We start from the raw sequence: 21,231 nt of genomic DNA on the forward strand, positions 1-21,231 counted from the left end.
CATTTCCTAATCTAATTCCATCAGCATCACCTGACTTCCTTCGACCACATTCCGTTATCCTCGTTTTGCTTTTGTTGATGATCTTTTTATATCTCCCTTTCAAGACACTGTCCATTCCGTTCAACTGCTCTTCCACGTCCTTTACAGTCTCTGACAGAATTAAAATGTCATCGGCAAACCTCAAAGTTTTTATTTCTTCTCCATGGATTTCAATTCCTACTCCAAATTTTGCTTTTGTTTCCTTTACTATTTGCTCAATATACAGATTGAATAACTATCTCGCTCCCTTCTCAGTCATTGCTTCCCTTTCATGCCCCTCGACTTTTATAATTGTTCAAATGGTTCAAATGGCTCTGAGCACTATGGGACTTAACATCTATGGTCACCAGTCCCCTAGAACCTAGAACTACTTAAACCTAACTAACCTAAGGACAGCACACAACAGCCAGTCATCACGAGGCAGAGAAAATCCCTGACCCCGCCGGGAATCGAACCCGGGAACTCGGGCGCGTGAAGCGAGAACGCTACCGCACGACCACGAGATGCGGACTTTTATAATTGTCGCCTGGTGTCTGTACAAATCGTATATAGCCTTTCGCTCCCTGTATTTTACCCCTGCCACCTTCAGAATTTGAAAGAGTATTCTAATCAACACTGTTAAAAGCTTTCTCTAAATCTACAAATGCCATAAACGTAGGTTTGCCTCTCCTTAACCTAGCTTCCAAGATAAGTCGCAGGTTCAGTATTGCCTCACGTGTTCCTACACCTCTACGGAATCCAAACTGATCTTCCCCGAGGTCGGCTTCTACCAGTTTTTCCATTCGTCTGGTTGGATAAATAAAGAAGAGGTGGTGAATCGAATCCGGGAGAAAAGAGCTGTATATTAGAACTTGAGTAAATGAAAGGATCAATTGGTAGGACACAACATGAGACAGCAAGGAACAGTTATGACAGACCAGACCAACGGGTGCATACACTAAGCAAGTTCAAATGGATATAGCTTGCAATAGCTATACGGAGACGAAGATCATTACACAGCGTAGACTAAGCTGCAGAGGTGCATCATACGATTCTTCGGAGCGGTGTGTACAACAAAAGCGAGCAAGGTAATTTTCGTAACACAGACTTCTCGTAAGTGCGTGCATGGAACGATTCGTTTATACGTAAGAACGGTGAGGTAATTATTGAGTAAGAAGTATCCAGTGAAAATTAGTGATTACCAATTAGAGACGCTCTTAGCTCCTTAAATTGCTCCGTTGCTAAGCGTATTTACCATTTCACTTTCTGTGCAAAAGGAAACTTTAAAATTATATTAGCTTTTCTTGTATTCACACGAACCTTCAACTGAGGACGCTTAACTGAATGAGCCGTGTGTATTTTGCTTGCTTTTCCATTTGTTTACTGTGCTCTAGCAAGTGGACGATTTACATTACCTCAAATACAAACGATGCGGGTATAGGGCCGCTTGCGTTTTCGCTCTTGCTATGCAAATTTTTCGCCTCGTTTCTGGGATAGGCTGAGAGAGTTCGAAAATTTTTGTATGCTTCATCAGTCAAGATTTTTCACATTGCGATATTTGTATAACTAATTCTCTCGTTTTTCCATTTCTCCATTGCTGTACAGAACAAACACTACAGCGATGTACGGTATATGTACGAGCGCAAATTTTGTAACAAGTATTGTTTTCGCTCTGACTCGTGACTGCAGAGCTTTCGGTGAGAGAAGTAGGAACCAAAGGTGAGAACGAGAGGGAAGCATTTACAGGCAGGAACAGAGATAATATTGACTTACAGTGCGAAATATTCTGCACCGTTGATGGGCAACGGCGGTAATCTCTAGGCAACTACATGCAACAGCCTGCAACATCAGCAATATTGTCCAGCCGTACCGCAATATTGTCCTCTGTTGGAACCACATTGCAGCACTGTCTACGGCAACGCTATTGCCGCCACATACTGCAGTAAAATATGGTCCATCCACATCAATATTCCGCAAGTCACCTGACGGTGTGTGGCGGAGAGTGCTTCTGGCACCATTGGCTAATACCACTTTCCCAGTTACATTCGTGAATGGCACATGCGAAGAACGATTGTTGGTAAGCCTCTCTATTAGCTCTAATTTTTCTATTTTATCCTTCTGGTCATTTCGTAAGATGTATGTGGGAGGAAGTAACATGTTGTCCAACTCTTCCCGAAAAGTACTCTCTCGAAATTTCAGTAGCAATCCTCTCTGTGATGCACAGCGCATGTCTTGTAGATCTGCCACTGGAGTTTGTTGAGCACCTCAGTACACTTGCGAGTCGACTAACACTCCCATAATGAAACACGTCGCTCTTCATTGGATCTTCCCCATCTCTTTTACCAGTCCCACATAGTAATGGTCCCAAAAGTAGTGGGACTAAGTTCTTACCACCACTTTTTGTTAGTGCAGATTGCCTACATCAGGGACAGGTATGCACTTAGGGGCAAACCTATTGTTCTCCTTTGATTGACAAGTACTTAACCTACTGTTCTCCTTTGATTGCCAGGTATGTAACCTATTTTTCTGCTAAAATGATCCTTCCTTTTGATTGATAATTGCTTAACCTATGGTTCTGCTAAAAGGATCCTTCCTCTCGATTGACAGGCGCTAAACCTATTGTTCCCCCACACCTTCCCCCAAACCTTCCCCCACCCCTCTCTCTGCTTCAGGTACACTTTCAGGGCTGAGTTATTGGAATAGCCCCTCTCACTCTTATCAATTTGATTCAATACTCAATTAAAGCAATTCTAGAAGACAGTGTTGTGCTGATAACCTCGGCACTGAGTGCCTGTAAGCTCTTTTGAAGACAGTGTCGATTTGTAAAATGCCCCACAGAAGACAAAAAATGGTTCAAATGGCTCTGAGCACTATGGAACTTAACATCTATGGTCATCAGTCCCCTAGAACTTAGAACTACTTAAACCTAACTAACCTAAGGACATCACACACATCCATGCCCGAGGCAGGATTCGAACCTGCGACCGTAGCAGTCGCGTGGCTCCGGACTGAGCGCCTAGAACCGCTAGACCACTGCGGCCGGCCACAGAAGACAGATGAATGGTGTAGTCTCTAGCAGTTGACCCTGAACAGAAATATGTATGTTATATTGCGCCTACATAGGAAAAGAAATACACTACTGTACAACTACTGGAAACAGTGCATACCGTACAATAGCTAGGATAAACTATTCATGGCGACTTTAAGTGGAATAACCACATTAAACAAATATGAAAAGCAGACACCAGACTGAGATTCATAGGAGATATCTTAAGGAAAGAAGTGGCTTACAACGCTCTTGTTCTATCAATTCCTGAAGACTGTTCATTAATCGGGGAGTAGCAGGATTAAGTTTGTACCAGTGCATTTTGTTAATGCGGATTGCCTACATCAGGGGCAGGTATGCACTCAGGGGCAAACCTATTGTTCTTCTTTGATTGACAGGTACTTGACCTATTGTTCTGCTAAAAGGATCCTTCCTTTTGATTGACAGGTCCTTAACCTATTGTTCTGCTAAAACGATCCTTCCTTTTGATTGACAGGCACTTAACTGACTGTTCCCACCCTCCCCTCCTCCTTTTGATTGACAGGTCCTTAACCTATTGTTCTGCTAAAACGATCCTTCCTTTTGATTGACAGGCACTTAACTTACTGTTCCCACCCTCCCCTCCTCCCCTCTCGCTGCTACAGGTACACTTTCAAGTCTGAGTTATTGGAATACCCCTCTCACTCCTATCAATTTGATTGACTACTTAATTAAATTGATCAATTAATTAACCTTTCCCCCTCTGGTAAACGCCCCTCCCCTCCACCCCCTCTTCCGGAAATTGGCGCGAAAAAGACTCAGTTGATCAATCATTTGGAGGAAATTCGATTGTAGTGTATGGAATACTGTTTAAACAATCTAGACATTGTGTGCAATATTTTTTATTTAAATAATTTACAGGATTCAAGGCAGTGAATGGAATATATGGTAATTGTTGGAGAGGAAAGATCTTATAACAGGAAATTCAAGAGTATATTGTTTAATTATAAAATATTCTGTTTGAGGGGTTCGATTACTCGGCCAGACGCCTGTCCTTCATAACACTCGTTTGAGAGAATCTTGGCAGGATGCAGCACCTTCCAGAAGCGCTGATTCAAAGATTTTGTCAGATAATTTCATAGGACTGAGGTGAATCAAGACATATAGCCAGTGTGACTGTAGGCGTACCATAATTCTTTTTATGCACTGTGCAGATATAAAAAATAACTGCACTGTTTGTTTGAAATGTTTATGTGTTTCAGTGTAAAGTTACTTTGGCTTATGTTGTGGCATGATCAGAGAACATGAGTGTGTGTCCTGTTGTGAGGGATGTATAGATTCAGCACATCGATAACCATGAAGGTATGAGGGAGATTTTTACGTGGAAAATTATGTGCGCTATAGATACTGAGATTCATTCCAGAACCACAGCTGTCAAGAGGAGTCATTACCTGTACATCGATCGGTGTCAGACTGTAGCAGCAATCGTAACATTTAATTGTAGTTACACTAGTAAATATGCTCCTGGCTCCCTATATTCTTGTGAGTCTTGTATGTATTTGATGATCTGTAGACAACTTTTGCGGGGTTTAACTGTCAGTGCAATGTAGCGATCTGTACAAAATAATTACGGCGCTGAAAGTCTCGTCTGCAGAAATCCATGGTGGATGGTGTTCCCACATCATCATCAGCAGCAGCAGTTTGATGGGTAAATTCATTGATGAATGGGCTGTCCAGTTAGGGTCGCTGGGAACAATGCACCCTGTGCTATTCTGGCAGGCAATGGAACATCTCTTGGCACTGGACCCACACTGCAGCTATGCATCATCTCGCCAGCAACTGTGCCTAGGTGAACACGTATTTCAGCAGGAATTTCTCAGATGTCAAGTATGAAAGGGATGCCGCCACCTCATGCTTGCAGGACTTGAATGGACACCTGTGAGTCGCTAGGCAGCTGACAGCCACATCGCCACTTCACGGGGCCTGCCGATGCACCTGGACTCCGGCGTCAGAGTTGGGCATTGGGTGGCTGGATGAGTTTTTTATTAGTGATCTTTTGTTTAAACTATATTCCATCGATTTAATTGACCAACAGAATGCTGCAAATTAAGAAAAAACCCATACATGTGAAGAATACTGATTTAATTAATTTGCATAAATTTTTTATATCAGCATGGTGTTCTCGGTACAACAGTTAATGGGTGGGTGTGCTTGATTGGGTGAAATGGAGCAGAACAGCAGGTTAAGTGCAGAACAGTAGGTTAATTTTCATAATTTTTATGTAAAAAACAGTACAGTAGTTTAAGGGGGTGGGTGACAAAGAAGAGTGCGCCAGAAATGGCGTTCAAACGCATGTGAAATTCGAAAAGTGTACCAAAAAATGGTGGGAGGACATAACTAATTACTTAATTTGGTATTAAAGGCGGTACAATAGTTTAAGGAAATGGGGGGTGACATGGAAAACCACTTAACAGATTAATAGGTTAAGTGCTGACAAAGGCCCAAACATTAGATCAAGACACCCAGAGCACAGTGCCGAACATTAGGTTATGCAACATGTTTGCCCCACGTAATTGCTTCTTACAAGACCTACATGTTTCCAAACTGCAGACAATGATGAGCAAGAGAAATCGAACCCCACAAACAGAATTTTTTATAAATAAACAATATACTCTTGAATTTCCTGTTATAAGATCCTTCCTCTCCAACAATTTCCATATATTCCATTCACTGCCTTGAATCCCGTAAATTGTTTAAATAAAAAATATTGCACACAATGTCTAGATTGTTTAAACAATATTCCATACACTACAATCGAATTCCCTCCAAATGATTGATCAACTGAGTCTTTTTCCCGCCAATTTCTGGGAGAGGGGGTGGAGGGGAGGAGTGTTTACCAGAGGGGGCAAGGTTAATTAATTGATCAATTTAATTAAGTAGTCAATCAAATTGATATGAGTGAGAGGGGTATTCCAATAACTCAGACCTGAAAGTGTACCTGTAGCAGCGAGAGGGGAGGGGGGGAGGGTGGGAACAGTAAGTTAAGTGCCTGTCAATCAAAAGGAAGGATCGTTTTAGCAGAACAATAGGTTAAGGACCGGCCAGTCAAAAGGAAGGATCCTTTTAGCAGAACAATAGGTCAAGTACTTGTCAATCAAAGAAGAACAATAGATTTGCCCCTGAGTGCATACCTGCCCCTGATGTAGGCAATCCGCATTAACAAAATGCACTGGTACGAACTTAGTCCTGCTACTCCCCGATTAATGAACAGTCTTCAGGAATTGATAGAACAAGAGCGTTGTAAGCCACTTCTTTCCTTAAGATATCTCCTATGAATCTCAGTCTGGTGTCTGCTTTTCATATTTGTTTAATGTGGTTATTCCACTTAAAGTTGCCATGAATAGTTTATCCTAGCTATTGTACGGTATGCACTGTTTCCAGTAGCTGTACAGTAGTGTATTTCTTTTCCTATGTAGGCGCAATATATTATACATATTTACGTTCAGAGTCAACTGCTAGAGACTACACCATTCATCTGTCTTCTGTAGGGTATTTTACAAATCGACACTGTCTTCAAAAGAGCTTACGGGCACTCAGTGCCGAGGTTATCAGCACAACACTGTCTTCTAGAATTGCTTTTTTCTTATAACAACCATAACATCTGTGAACAGTCTTAAAGAGCTTCTGACGCTTTGTTCTAAATGATTTTCACACGTTGTGAACAGTAATGGTCCTATCACACTTTCTTAGGGTACTCCGGAAATTACCTTTACATCTGTAGATTTTGTTACGTAAAGGGCGACATGTTGAGCTCTATATGCAAGGACGTCCTGAACCTAGTTGCAAATAGGGTCCGATATTCGATAAGCTCCTTTTTTTTTTCTCTCTCTCTACATGGCAATGCAGGATGGTGGCAAATGGAGAAACAGAGCTAGCAGAGTTTCACAAGATCTGTGTCTGCGGAATCCATGTGATTTTTATTGAGATTTTCGTTCTCGTAAAACGCCATAATACCTAAGCACAAAACACGTTCCGTAATTCTACAACAGATCGACGTCGACGAAATAGGCCTATCCTATAGTTATGTACATCTGTCCTACGACGCATTTTGAAAACGGAAATGACGTGCGGTTTCTTCTAGTGCTTGCTCCACCGAACTATGATGAGCTGCTAAACGCACTTCAAGAAACAGGAGTCAATACTAAGAGATTTTTCTTATCTGTCCTAGCCGGCCGGAGTGGCCGTGCGGTTCTAGGTGTTACAGTCTGGAGCCGAGCGACCACTACGGTCGCAGGTTCGAATCCTGCCTCGGGCATGGATGTGTGTGATGTCCTTAAGTTAGTTAGGTTTAATTATTTCCAAGTTCTAGGCGACTGATGACCTCAGACGTTAAGTCGCATAGTGCTCAGAGCCATTTTATCTGTCCTACGACCCATTTTGAAAACGGAAATGACGTGCGGTTTCTTCTAGTGCTTGCTCCACCGAATTACGTCGAACTGCTAAACGCAGCCGGCCGAAGTGGCCGAGCGGTTCTAGGCGCTTCAGTCTGGAACCGCGCGACCGCTACGGTCGCAGGTTCGAATCCTGCCTCGGGCATGGATATGTGTGATGTCCTTAGGTTAGTTAGGTTTAAGTAGCTCTAAGTTCTAGGAGACTGATGACCTCAGCTGTTAAGTCCCATAGTGCTCAGAGCCACTTGAACCATTTTTTTGCTGAACGCACTTCAAGAAACAGGAGTAAATACTAAGAGATTTTTATTGAATTTAATTTTGATATTCTCTTTTTAAAAATTTAAAACATGTGAGAAGCGGTTTTTGTTTACTACAGTTTTACTGGTTGAAACATTACTGCTGTATTTCTGTAGTTAGCGCTTCAGTATTAATGGCACCTCAAATAAAAACTTTCTTATTGGTACTTAGACTAATCAGTGCTATTTTTCTGGGGGAATGCTGAGGGACGCGTACCCCTAAACTTTTCTGTCGGCAAAGTAACTTCTTTACTGTGTTGGCGAACTTAAAAGTTTACCAGTGATTTATTTCAAGGACGTAAATCGGATTTATCTGATTTTTTCATGTTGGTAATCGCAATATGAACGATGTCAGTCCATGCTGTGGTGGAAAATGTTACACATCGAAACGTTTCGAACGATTCGAAGGAAGAGGCAACCGTTCTCGGCAACTGAATCGTTGGCATGTAGTTACTGTGTCACTTCTGTGAATGAGCGGGCACACGGGACATAATATACTCCGCCACACACCGTTGGGTGGCTTGCGGAGTATAAATGTAGATGTGTAGATGTGTGTGGTTATTCACTTACGAGGTCCCCTACTTGTTAGCCGTATGCGTGACTGTACGATGCGTACTGCCTTTCTTTGAAGTAAGCTTAGAGGGTCCGGTAAGACGAGCAACAAAATAACAAACTACTTTACTTGTTCTCCTGCATCTGAGGTGCCAAAACTTACTAATCATTCTTGTGCCATTGAAAACTCGGGAATTCGACGTCGTCGGTGGGTGATAAAAGTAAAAATGTAAATCTGAACACCGAACCCAAGTTAGAAAATACGGTGAACGAATGTGTGTACAATAGCGAGCCAAATGATCGTCCAGAATGTTGGACTTCTGGTCACGAAATCGCATTCAAGAAATCGCATTTTGTGAAAAAAAAAACAGACAGGTTAATTGTTTCACACAAAAAACTTGGTTGCATAATTTGCAAAGAAGTAGCAAATCTGGGTGTAGAAGCAAATACACAAGGTGTGAACTTTGGACAATTTTAGGTTATCGTATCTGTGTCATCTTTAGGTGATTGCGGAAAAAAATTTAGTCACACGTAGAGTAAGTTTCGTTCACCAAGCTCCTGCCCCAAATATTATTTTGTGCCTAAAAGAAGACCTTGGGAAATGATTGTACTAGGTAGATTTGTAAACTGTTATAATGGTAGTTAATGCTACATCTACATGATTACTCTGCAATTCACATTTAAGTGCTTGGCAGAGGGTTCATCGAACCACAATCATACTATCTCTCTACCATTCCACTCCCGAACAGCGCACGGGAAAAACGAACACCTAAACCTTTCTGTTCGAGCTCTGATTTCTCTTATTTTATTTTGATGATCATTCCTACCTAAGTAGGTTGGGCTCAACAAAATATTTTCGCATTCGGAAAAGAAAGTTGGTGACTGAAATTTCGTAAATAGATCTCGCCGCGACGAAAAACGTCTTTGCTTTAATGACTTCCATCCCAATTCGCGTATCATATCTGCCACACTCTCTCCCCTATTACGTGATAATACAAAACGAGCTGCCCTTTTTTGCACCCTTTCGATGTCCTCCATCAATCCCACCTGGTAAGGATCCCACACCGCGCAGCAATATTCTAACAGAGGACGAACGAGTGTAGTGTAAACTGTCTCTTTAGTGGACTTGTTGCATCTTCTAAGTGTCCTGCCAATGAAACGCAACCTTTGGCTCGCCTTCCCCACAATATTATCTATGTGGTCTTTCCAACTGAAGTTGTTCGTAATTTTAACACCCAGGTACTTAGTTGAATTGACAGCCTCGAGAATTGTACTATTTATCGAGTAATCGAATTCCAACGGATTTCTTTTGGAACTCGTGTGGATCACCTCACACTTTTCGTTATTTAGCGTCAACTGCCACCTGCCACACCATACAGCAATCTTTTCTAAATCGCTTTGCAACTGATACTGGTCTTCGGATGACATTACTAGACGGTAAATTACAGCATCACCTGCTAACAACCTAAGAGAACTGCTCAGATTGTCAATTTCTATGTAGTTTTAAAGTTAAATAAGTAATCAGCTGTACTGAAAGCTTCAATAATTGTCGTGCATTATATCTAGTGTGAGATTATCACCAATTTTTTCTTAAAGAAAACGCGCACGCTTAGAATCATTCACTTACATGTATGGCATTTGAAACGTCCTAATAAAGTACTCACTTTCTAATTTTTCTCTTTTTTTTGCAGTAATGAGGAGAGCAAATTAATTCTGTAGTATCAGATCACCTTCTCAATGTTTTGGATACAAGTATGCTATGTACAGAAAGAGATGGATTGTTGTTTCATTCTCCTGACAAATCTGAGATCTGGCATTTAGAAAGTTCGACATTTCAATTTTTCAAATGAGCCAACTCTTCCTGCGACTTTTCGCCACTCGTTTTGTTTCGGTAGCGAAAATCGACGAGTGTCACATATTATTGAATGGTGATGTAGTGTTGGCAGAAGAGCCAACACCGTGTTACGCTTGGAGGCCGAAATGCACGCGTTTTAGCTCACGCAGGCTGGCGTGAGGAGGGAAGAACTATACTGACGTGAGGTCTGGAACATGACAAGGAATTAGAATTCAGAAAGCAGACGTAATTAGTTTGATACTTCACTTTAATCCACTAACGTCGCTCTTGACGGTACATGATTCACAATATTATCTGTTCAGATTATAGTAACTTAATATGGTGCCTTGCTAGGTCGTAGCAAATGACGTAGCTGAAGGCTATGCTAAACTGTCGTCTCTGCAGTTGAGTGCGTCTGTATACGGTGAACCATAGCTAGCAAAGTCGGCTGTACAACTGGGGCGAGTGCTAGGGTGTCTCTCTAGACCTGCCGTGTGGCGGCGCTCGGTCTGCAATCACTGATAGTGGCGACACGCGGGTCCGACGTATACTAACGCACCGCAGCCGATTTAAAGGCTACCACCCAGCAAGTGTGGTGTCTGGCGGCGACACCATAGGTGAAATGAGCTTTTCCTGAAGCCGATACAAAAGAAACGAAGAGCAGGTAACGAGTGCGTGGTGTACTCACTGTCGTGGAGGGTGAGCTGTATCCAGCTGGAGAGCGGGCTCAGCAGTTCTGCCACCATGGCGAAGCGTCGGCGACTGGCTGCCCGGAGCTGCGACGCGAGACGCGGCGCGGGCTGGGCAAGCGGCCAGCGCAGTGCTGGCGCGGCACGGCAGCGGCGTCGCGTCGCGCACTTCCGTAGCAGGACACGCCGCCAGCTGACCACGCCAGCAGAGCCCGGGGTAGGAGAGGCGCCGCAGGACGTTTCAGTTTCCACTGTCTATACCTTTACAAATAAATTCATGAAACTTTGTCAGCATGGCCAGGAAGGATTCAGGATTCACACTCGCAACAGTGGAAGTTCAAAAACATAACAAAATAATTCTTTTTACATGTAAAATTTTTTCTCTTACTAAAATCCAGCAAGTGAAGCAGCCAAAAAGGAATACAAACGTCTCAAAAATGAGATCGACAGAAAGGGCGAAATGGCTAAGCAGGGATGGCTAGAGGACAAATGTAACGATGTAGAGGCTTATCTCACTAGGGGTAAGGTAGATACTGCCTACAGAAAAAAAAGACCTTTGGAGAAAAGAGAACCACTTACATGAATATCAAGAGCTCAGATGGAAACTCAGTTCTAAGCAAAGAAGGGAAAGCAGAAAGGTGGAAGGAGTATATAGAGGGTCTATACAAGGGCGATATTCTTGAGGACAATATTATGGAAATGGAAGAGGAGGTAGATGAAGATGAAATGGGAGATATGATACTGCGTGAAGAGTTTGACAGAGCACTGAAAGACCTAAGTCGAAACAAGGCCCCGGGAGTAGACAACATTCCTTTAGAACTACTGACATCCTTGGGAGATCCAGTCCTGACAAAACTCTACCATCTGGTGAGCAAGATGTATGAGACAGGCGAAATTCCCTCAGACTTCAAGAAGAATATAATAATTCCAATCCCAATGAACGCAGGTGTTGACAGATGTGAAAATTACCGAACTATCAGTTTAATAAGACACAGCTGCAAAATACTAACGCCAATTCTTTACAGACGAATGGAAAAACTGGTAGAAGCCGACCTGGCAGAAGATCAGTTTGAATTCCGTAGAAATGTTGGAACACGTGAGGCAATACTGACCTTACGTCTTATCTTAGAAGAAAGATTAAGGAAAGGCAAACCTATGTTTCTAGCATTTGTAGACTTAGAGAAAGCTTTTGACAATGTTGACTGGAATACCCTCTTTCAAATTCTGAAGGTGACAGGGGTAAAATACAGGGAGCGAAAGGCTATTTATTGTTTGTATAAAAACCAGATGGCAGTTGTAAGAGTCGAGGGGTATGAAAGGGAAGCAGTGGTTGGGAAGGGAGTGAGACAGGGTTGTAGCCTATCCCCGATGCTATTCAATCTGTATATTGAGCAAGCAGTAAAGGAGACGAAAGAAAATTTCGGAGTAGGTATTAAAATCCATGGAGAAGAAATAAAAACTTTGAGGCTCACCGATGACATTGTAATTCTCTCAGAGACAGCAAAGGAATTGGAAGAGCAGTCAAACGGAATGGACAGTGTCTTGAAAGGAGGATATAAGATGAACATCAACAAAAGCAAAACGAGGATAATGGAATGTAGTCGAATTAAATCGGGTGATGCTGCGGGAATTAGATTAGGAAATGAGACACTTAAAGTAGTAAAGGAGTTTTGCTATTTGGGGAGCAAAATAACTGCTGATGGTCGAAGTAGAGAGGATATAAAATGTAGACTGGCAATGGCAAGGAAAGCGATTCTGAAGAAGATAAATTTGTTAACATTCAGTATAGATTTAAGTGTCAGGAAGTCTGAAAGTATTTGTATGGGGTGTAGCCACGTATGGAAGTGAAACATGGACGATAAATAGTTTAGACAAGAAGAGAATAGAAGCTTTCGAAATGTGGTGCTACAGAAGAACGCTGAAGATTAGATAAGTAGATCACATAACTAATGAGGGGGTACTGAATAGAATTGAGGAGAAGAGGAGTTTGTGGCACAACTTGACTAGAAGAAGGGAATGGTTGGTAGGACATGTTCTGAGGCATCAAGGGATCACCAATTTAGTATTGGAGGGCAGTATGAAGGGTAAAAATCGTAGAGGGAGACCAAGAGATGAATACACTAAGCAGATTCAGAAGGATGTAGGCTGCAGCAGGTACTGGGCGATGAAGAGGCTTGCACAGGATAGAGTAGCATGGAGAGCTGCATCAAACCAGTCTCAGGACTGAAGACCACAACAACAACACTATTGGCTGCACTTGTTGCTACATGTACAGGGTGATTACAATTAAACTTTCAAGCCGCTGTAGAAATAACACCACTGGTCAGGATGACCTCAAATCGCAACGGAATATTGTCCGAGAAGGGGGAAAACATATGGCAGAAAGAAAATAAATAGAATGAGGTTTTCACTCTGCAGCGGAGTGTGCGCTGATATGAAATTTCCTCGCAGATTAAAACTGTGTGCCCGACCGAGACTCGAACTCGGGACCTTTGCCTTTCGCGGGCAAGTGCTCTACCAACTGAGCTACCGAATCACGACTCACGCCCGGTACTCACAGCTTTACTTCTGCCAGTACCTCGTCTCCTACCTTCCAAACTTTACAGAAGCTCTCCTGCGAACCTTGCAGAACTAGCACTCCTGAAAGAAAGGATATTACGGAGACATGGCTTAGCCACAGCCTGGGGGATGTTTCCAGAATGAGATTTTCACTCTGCAGCGGAGTGTGCGCTGATATGAAACTTCCTGGCAGATTAAAACTGTGTGCCCGACCGAGACTCGAACTCGGGACCCGAGTCTCGGTCGGGCACACAGTTTTAATCTGCCAGGAAGTTTCAGAAAATAAATAGTTACAAAATGTAGAAATAGATGGCCCTGTAAGCATCATAATTGAATAGTGGTCGACTACATAAACAAATGATTCATACAGTACCTAAGGTTTACGTATGACTTTAAACAAACTGTACAACTCACAAGGGGAAGCCACGATGTTTGGAACGCGGATTTAATGCAAACTTCGTACACTCGTAGTAGTCCATTAGGACAACAAAATGTGTAAGCAGTAGCGCGTACTTCTCAAGCGTTATTGAGAAAATCGCAAGATAATTTCGATCGTCAAATATATACACTTGTGCGTGGTCGTTTTTATCTGGAAGCGCCAGCAGCCGAGTGGTTGTTCGGTCAGAGGGTTAACTGCCCCCTGTAATAACAAAACTGAGTTAACGGATCAACAACGAACTGAAACGGGTGTCTTGTGACATCCGCCCCGAGCAGATGCAAGGAACGAAAAACGAACAAAATGAGATTACAAAAAAAAAAAAAAAAAAGGTTAGCGTTCAAGCCCCGTAATCGCTTGATCGCTGGATCGAGTCCCGCTCTTCAGTTTTTTTTTTTTTTTTTATTTCTAACAGAGTTATATTCTTTGCTATTTATTTTACAGTTGTAAAGGGAAAAATACATGTAATTGGATGAGCTTTTATTAAATTTACAATGTTATTTGGCAGTCTACAAATTTTTATTATCACAAATAATATAATATTCAGAACTACCGACTAATAAACGGCCAAACGCATTAAGTGATTCTGAAAATGTATGCTTGTCCGTGATTGAGAAATCCTTTATGCCTGCAAGGAGCCCGAAACGACTTGTTACCTCCAAGTTTTGACCGACACAGACAGCTTTCGAAAGATGTAAAATTAATCGTCGCTTCCGACATTACGATAACAAGTTGCGGGATGGTATTTTTCGTAAAAACATGAAAAACAAAGTTAAACAACACCAGCTGTATTGAATAAATGCTATGTTTCCGCACACGCAAGGTGTTTTGAGGTTTTCCATGGTAAACAAACCTCGTTAACATTTTCAAAAACCTCTCTTTCAGCCGATAATTTGGAAGCAAACCATGCATAACGCAGCATTTTCTTAAATACCGGCGCTGATCATTGGTCATGCAGTATCGGGTGTATTTTAATAGCGTCTTCACGAGTAGCAATTTCTCGGTCTCTTTCGATTAAATACGAACAGTTTTGAAGACACGGACAAGCATACATTTTCAATGTCAGTATATGCGTTTGGTCGTTTAATAGTCGGTAGTTATGAATATTACATTATTTGTGATAATAAAAATTTGTAGATTGGCAAATAACATTGTAAATTTAATAAAAGTTCATCCGATTACACGTATTTTTCCCATTACATCAATTGTAATATAAATAGTAAAGAAAATGACTGTTAGGAATTTAAAAAAAAACTGACTAGTGGGACTCGATCCACCAACCTAGCGATTACGGGACTTGAACGCTAACCACTTTTTTTTTTATCTCATTTTGTTCGCTTTGTTTGCTGCACCTGCTCGGGGCGGACGTCGTAAGAGATCCGTTTAAGTTCGTTGTTGATCGATTAACTCAGTTTTTTTTATTACAGAGGGCAGTTAACCCTCTGACCGAACACGCTGAGCTACCGTGCCGGCTTTTTTTTTCGTTTTCGTTTTTTGTATCTGCTCGGGACGGTCGTTGGAAGACACCCGTTTGAGTTCGTCATTGAACCATTAACTCAGTTTTTTGCGATTTTTCTCAATAACGCTTGAGAAGTATGCGCTATTGCTTACACATTTGTTGTCCTAATGGACTACTACGAGTGTACGAAGTTTGCTGTAAATCCGCGTTCCAAACGTCGTGGCCTCTCCTTGTCAGTGTGCGTGGGTGTACAGGTGTGATACTGTTAGTTACGTGAGCCCATGCACCACGGCAAGGTCATATCACATCGGATGGCAAAAATCGGCTTTTAATTGTCCTGAGGGCGCAAAATATGTTCAATGTGCTGTCCACCGTTTTCTGCAACAAGTTGAAATCGAGAAACAGCATGTTCCACAACTGATCGAAGTGTTACCGGGGTCACGTTCAGAATGTGTTGCGCAATGCGTAGCTTCAATGCAGCCAAGTTTGCAATCGGAACACTGAACGCAACATCTTCCAGGTAGCCCCACATCCAAAAGCCACGCGGATTAACATCAGGTGATCGTGACGGCCAGACTGTAGGGAAATGGTGGCTGATAATTCTAGCATTTCCGAAATAGCGCTTCAGCAGCAGCTTAACTGAATTTGCCGTGTGCGGAGATGCGCCAACTTGCATAAAAATGATCCCCTCCACACATCCACGCTGTTGGAGAGCTAGAAAGACGTGGTTGCGCAAAAGATAGGCATAGCGCTTATCAGTGACGGTACAGGTAACAGGACCGGAAGCACCTGTCTCTTCGGAAAAATATGGCCCTACGATAAATGGTGCCGTAAACCCGCACCACACAGAGACCTTTTCCAGGCTGAAATGGTACTGGTTGAGTTGCGTTGTCAGTTGAAAGTGGGCTTCGTCTGTCCACACAATCTTCCACGGCGAACCATTGTCCACTTCCACGCGAGAAAACTTCTAAAGCAAAAGTCTCTCTTGCTGGCAGGTCGACAGGAAGCAACTCGTGCACGTGGGTAATTCTGAATGGATAGCAAAGAAGGATGTTTCGTAGGATTTTATGCACCGTGCTCACGGGTATGTTCAATGTTCGGGCAGTTCTGCGTGCACTACACGTTTGCACACCACCACTCGTCTCCTCCTGCACTGCCGTGGCCACTCCTTCCACGGACGTCGAATCAATTCGTTTCCTCCCTCGACCAGGTTGCACACCAAAAGAATCCGTCTTCTCGAATTTGCGATTCATTTTCTCCAGACCTACGGCAGTCATCCGACCGACACCTTTTTTCAAACCCTTCAGCGTCCGGAACTTCTGCAGAGCGATGTGTGCAGGGTCATCATTCTTGTAATACAGCTTTAGAAGCAGAGCGCGATCCTGCTTTGAGACAGTCACGGCGAACGTCGCAGACGAGAAAGGAGGAAAAGCCGTATACCTGGCATCTTTCAGTGGATAGTGCGCATGACAGGTGTTTTCATTTACGTATTCTCGCACATACAGCGCCATCTATTGATCAATTTCCACACGATTTTTTTTCTTCTGCCCTTCTTTTCTTCTGCCCTTCTCCGATAATATCCCGTTGAGATTTGACGTCATTCTGACCAGTGGTGTTATTTCTACAGTGTATTGAAAGTTTAACTTTAATTTAAATCACCCTGTACACTTTTCCTAATAAGTGACAGAGATTCTTAGATGAATTTTGCACAGCATACAAACCATACTTACAGGTGTATGAAACTCTATAATTTATTTACTTTATGAAAAAATGAATGAGCAGTTACATTTTAAATTTCATGTTTACAAAAAACTCAAATTTTATAGTGAATTATCTCAATTTTTAACACACTTTTTAATGTATTTGGAAAATTCTAGAGTTTTGAATTAAGGAGTTTGTGTTTAATAAGCATACCAAGTTTGAAAGTAATAGGACATTTATTTTGGATGTTACATGTACATAAGTACAGAAATTTGTGTTTTACGGAAAGTGGCCGTTAAAGTGTATGCTGTATTTGGCATTCTTTTAGAACCGCCCAGTACCATAAACAGGTTGTTTTTCATTTTATAATTCAGTTTTCTTCCTTTTCACATTCATATGATGCACTCTCCTTGATTTTATCACCTCGCACGCTCCCTGTCTATCGCATACAAAGCTCTGATAACTTCCATTTTCTCTAAAACTTATTTCCTGCTTTGACACCATCATTAAAACATGAAAATGCATCATAAACATCAATAACAAGTGGATTTATTCCCACTAAAATGGTTTTTTACTATCTTTCCCATACACATTGGTTGAAACTTTCATTTGAGTTTGGGTACCGCCATGAAAACATTTCTTCAATAAGTTTTCATTTGCAAGGTACCTGAATATAGTTTTGATGGTAGAAGAAATGGCTCTGAGCACTATGGGACTTAACATCTACGGTCATCAGTCCCCTAGAACTTAGAACTACTTAAACCTAACTAACCTAAGGACATCACACACATCCATGCCCGAGGCAGGATTCGAACCTGCGACCGTAGCGGTCACGCGGTTCCAGACTGATGAAGTGCCTGGAACCGCACGGCCACACCGGCCGGCGGAGTTGGTAGAGAATTTCTGTGATGATATTCTTCACTACCAGCAACTGACCTTTGGTAGCCGCACCATGATTCACTTCCTTTTGAGCACAAGTTGTGGATAGGGTTATTGTCTGTGGACATTTTGTGGAAGTATAAGGCCCAAACTGCTTGCCTCATATTTTTCAAGTCCCCTGTATTCCTTCCTATTGCCAAGCCATAATATGTCTGTAGCTTATCATTTTCAGCATTCGTCAGTTGCCCTCTCCCTTTTATTTCCTTCCCATTAGACAATCTTTTTCCTGACTAATCTTGTATCAGCCTTCTAGGTCTATACACGTCGATAGCAGCAGAGAAAATATCGATATAAATAGTCTTTTGTTTCACGTGTGACACTCTCTGGTGCAAATATAAACATTCGAATTCTACAGAGCGAAATCCACCTACGTATGACAGAAGAATGCTGTGCAAAGGGGTGTGGCGCTGCATCTTGAGCACTTAAGACCAAATAACGTGCCTTATAATCTCTCACATATATATGTTTTATCATCAAACTATTCAGGAAGATGTGTGCTACAAAATAGGCATATTTTTGAAAAATCGAATTTTTTAAAAAATTTTCACGTCCTACCCAGCTTAAGGCCCCGTACACGATCAAATATTTTGTCAAACATAACTATGCTTCCCAAATATTTGATCGTGTACGGTGCACTTTGACGTGTTTGTTAAGCATAGATCTTGTTCGAACTGTTTGCAGCCACGCGGGATTAGCCGAGCGGTCTTAGGCGCTGCAGTCATGGACTGTGCGGCTGGTCCCGGCGGAGGTTCGAGTCCTCCCTCGGGCATGGGTGTTTGTGTTTGTCCTTAGGGTAATTAACCTTAAGTAGTGTGTAAGCTTAGGGACTGATGACCTTACCAGTTAAGTCCCATAAGATTTCACACACATTTGAACATTTTTTGAACTGTTTGCAAGAAATTTTGATTGACAGGAAGTTTGACAAGATGACGGACGTTGTTTGTGTCGATGTTTCGCCGCATATGTTTAGTGAAAACTTGTTTTCAATAGAACGAAAACCAAGTCCAAGCTGCAAATTTTTCATTTATTCGATGACTAGTTTCGGGCCGAGACCCATTTTCGACTTTGTTATGATGATTTGAAAATGGGTCTCGGCCCGAAACTAGTCATCGAATGAATAAATAGTAAAAAAACTTCCAACTCGGACTGGTTTTTCGTTCTATTGATTAACAGAAGTTACTGACCCAAGCTACTCTAGCATTTATTACAATTTATCTCACCCTATCACGAGTTTCCACTACCGTGAAAACTACGATCAAGTATAGAAAAAAATTGCACTGACAGTTATCAAAATGGTAGAGGCACCACATTTTTCCCAGCCATATATTACGCATGAAGAGGTTATGAACAAAATCAATAGGCATACAGTGACATACAAGCGGAGTGGAATGAAATAAAAGAAATCGAAGTTCTCCGGTTCTTCCACGGACGATGTGGGCAATATGTTCCCACGTTGCGATATTTTAATGACCTGTCGTTAGAGGACCAAGTAAAAGAGTATGAGGGTGAACTAACGCTAAACAAGTAATTAAACGTTTTACTGTCCATCCGCAGAAAGTTGATGTAATCATTAGGTTCTGAGTGAAACATTTCCATTAACAGGTTTTCCAGTTGTATGTTTCTCATTTTAAACCATTCCCTGGACCAGCGTCTTGTTTTATATGCATTTGTAGCCATTCCCACTAGTGCCAATATACAGCATACACGAAAAGTGTGCCAATATTCAGCATACACGAAACGTGTGCTTGAAATTAAGGTTCAATTGACAAGCTTTCTTAGTACGTGTACGGGTTTGTTTAGCACATCTGTGGCTAGATAATACCGAAGTTTGTTCTTTTAGGAGGGCCTTAATAAGATTTAAAAAGTTTCATTGTCCATTCGAAGCACTTTGATGTAATAATTGGGTTCTGAATAATATTTCCTTTAGCATATTTTCATGGGTAAACCTCTCATTTTAAGTCATTCCCTGAACCAGAGTCTTGTTTTCTTCTTCTTCTTTAAACACAGTACCAATTCTTCTTCTTTAAACACAGTACCAAAGTCAAGACCGGGACTGCGCTTTCTGAATTTGTTGCCGCTCTCACTACTCTCAAAATACACTCGGATAGCGTCTGCTTCAAAGTGAGACTAAACTGACAAACATAGTTTGAACGTGTACGGGCTTGATTGGCAAATCCGCGGCCAGATAAGAGCGATTTTGTCGAGCCCGTTTGATCGTTTACTGGGGCCTTTAGGCAGCTAGCTGATTTCCTGATTCTTTATTTATCCTAAACTTACACTAGAGTGGAAAAGAAATAAAATCCGAATGTTATTAGTACACTGCTTCAGTCACTTTTATTTTTTTTTTTTTAGCATCACAGCGCTTTTCAACGATCATCATCATAATCTTCCAAATAATGATGGAAAACATTCGATTTAGTCTGCTGGAGAACCAGTCTGGGGGAGCAACCAGATGAAAACAGTCGATGGAGTCCGTTGCGGGTTTGCATACAGACGGAACTATGCATTCTTTCTTTTCAATTGAAACCAGTCTGCTGGCTGTCTGAGTGAGGTTTCTACGCGATTTTTTCTGAATCGTATAAACCGAATGCTGGAGCAGTGCTACATCTAAATCCACATTTACACTGCGAAAGTCACCTTGCGGTGGGAGGGGGAGGGTATTTTCTATATCACTGTCACCTTGTGTCCTCCCCCATCCTAATCGGCCTGCTGCATTACGATATAACTGACCGTGATGGCGTATGCCTAATGCAATTTTTCAGTGGGTAAGGCTATCGTTACCGAAGGAAAATAACACAGGTTAGATGGAGAAAAGTGTACAACAGACTCTTCTGAAGAAAGAATCTATTCTAAACTTAAGCTAAATACTGATGATAATTTTGAAATGGGTGGAATATAGTGCAGTCGCTCACGAACCGCGCAGAGGGAAAAAGGGTAACACGTAATATTTACTGCAAAAATTGTTGATAATACCAAGATAACGGGATAATTAAACGGTTGCCCGCCCGATAGCAAAAAACTGGCAGTAAATAGTAAATCAGTTTTCATATTCTTACGACACTCGGTGATTTCGTGGAAAGGAAAAGGGACCCCGATGGTTATAATGTCTGAGGACAATGACAACATAGGTTCAAATGGTTCAAATGGCTCTGAGCACTGTGGGACTTATCATCTGAGGTCATCAGTCCCCTAGAACTACTTAAACCTAACTAACCTAAGGATATCGCACACATCCGTGCCCGAGGCAGGATTCGAACCTGCGACCTTAGCAG

General features: G+C 42.0%; 1 protein-coding gene across 1 annotated transcript in view; it reads right to left on the bottom strand.

Moving 5' to 3' along the window:
* Window positions 1-10,933, bottom strand: part of LOC124709061 — a 387,186-nt gene extending 376,253 nt beyond the window's left edge. The window contains exon 1 of the mRNA XM_047240710.1: window positions 10,865-10,933. Coding sequence (XP_047096666.1) covers window positions 10,865-10,922 — 58 coding nt within the window. The 5' untranslated portion in view covers window positions 10,923-10,933. The remainder of the gene's footprint in view (window positions 1-10,864) is intronic.
* Between the last annotated feature and the right edge of the window lie 10,298 nt (window positions 10,934-21,231).

Source organism: Schistocerca piceifrons, chromosome 7 (assembly GCF_021461385.2).
Source record: "Schistocerca piceifrons isolate TAMUIC-IGC-003096 chromosome 7, iqSchPice1.1, whole genome shotgun sequence".
Lineage (NCBI taxonomy): Eukaryota > Metazoa > Arthropoda > Insecta > Orthoptera > Acrididae > Schistocerca > Schistocerca piceifrons.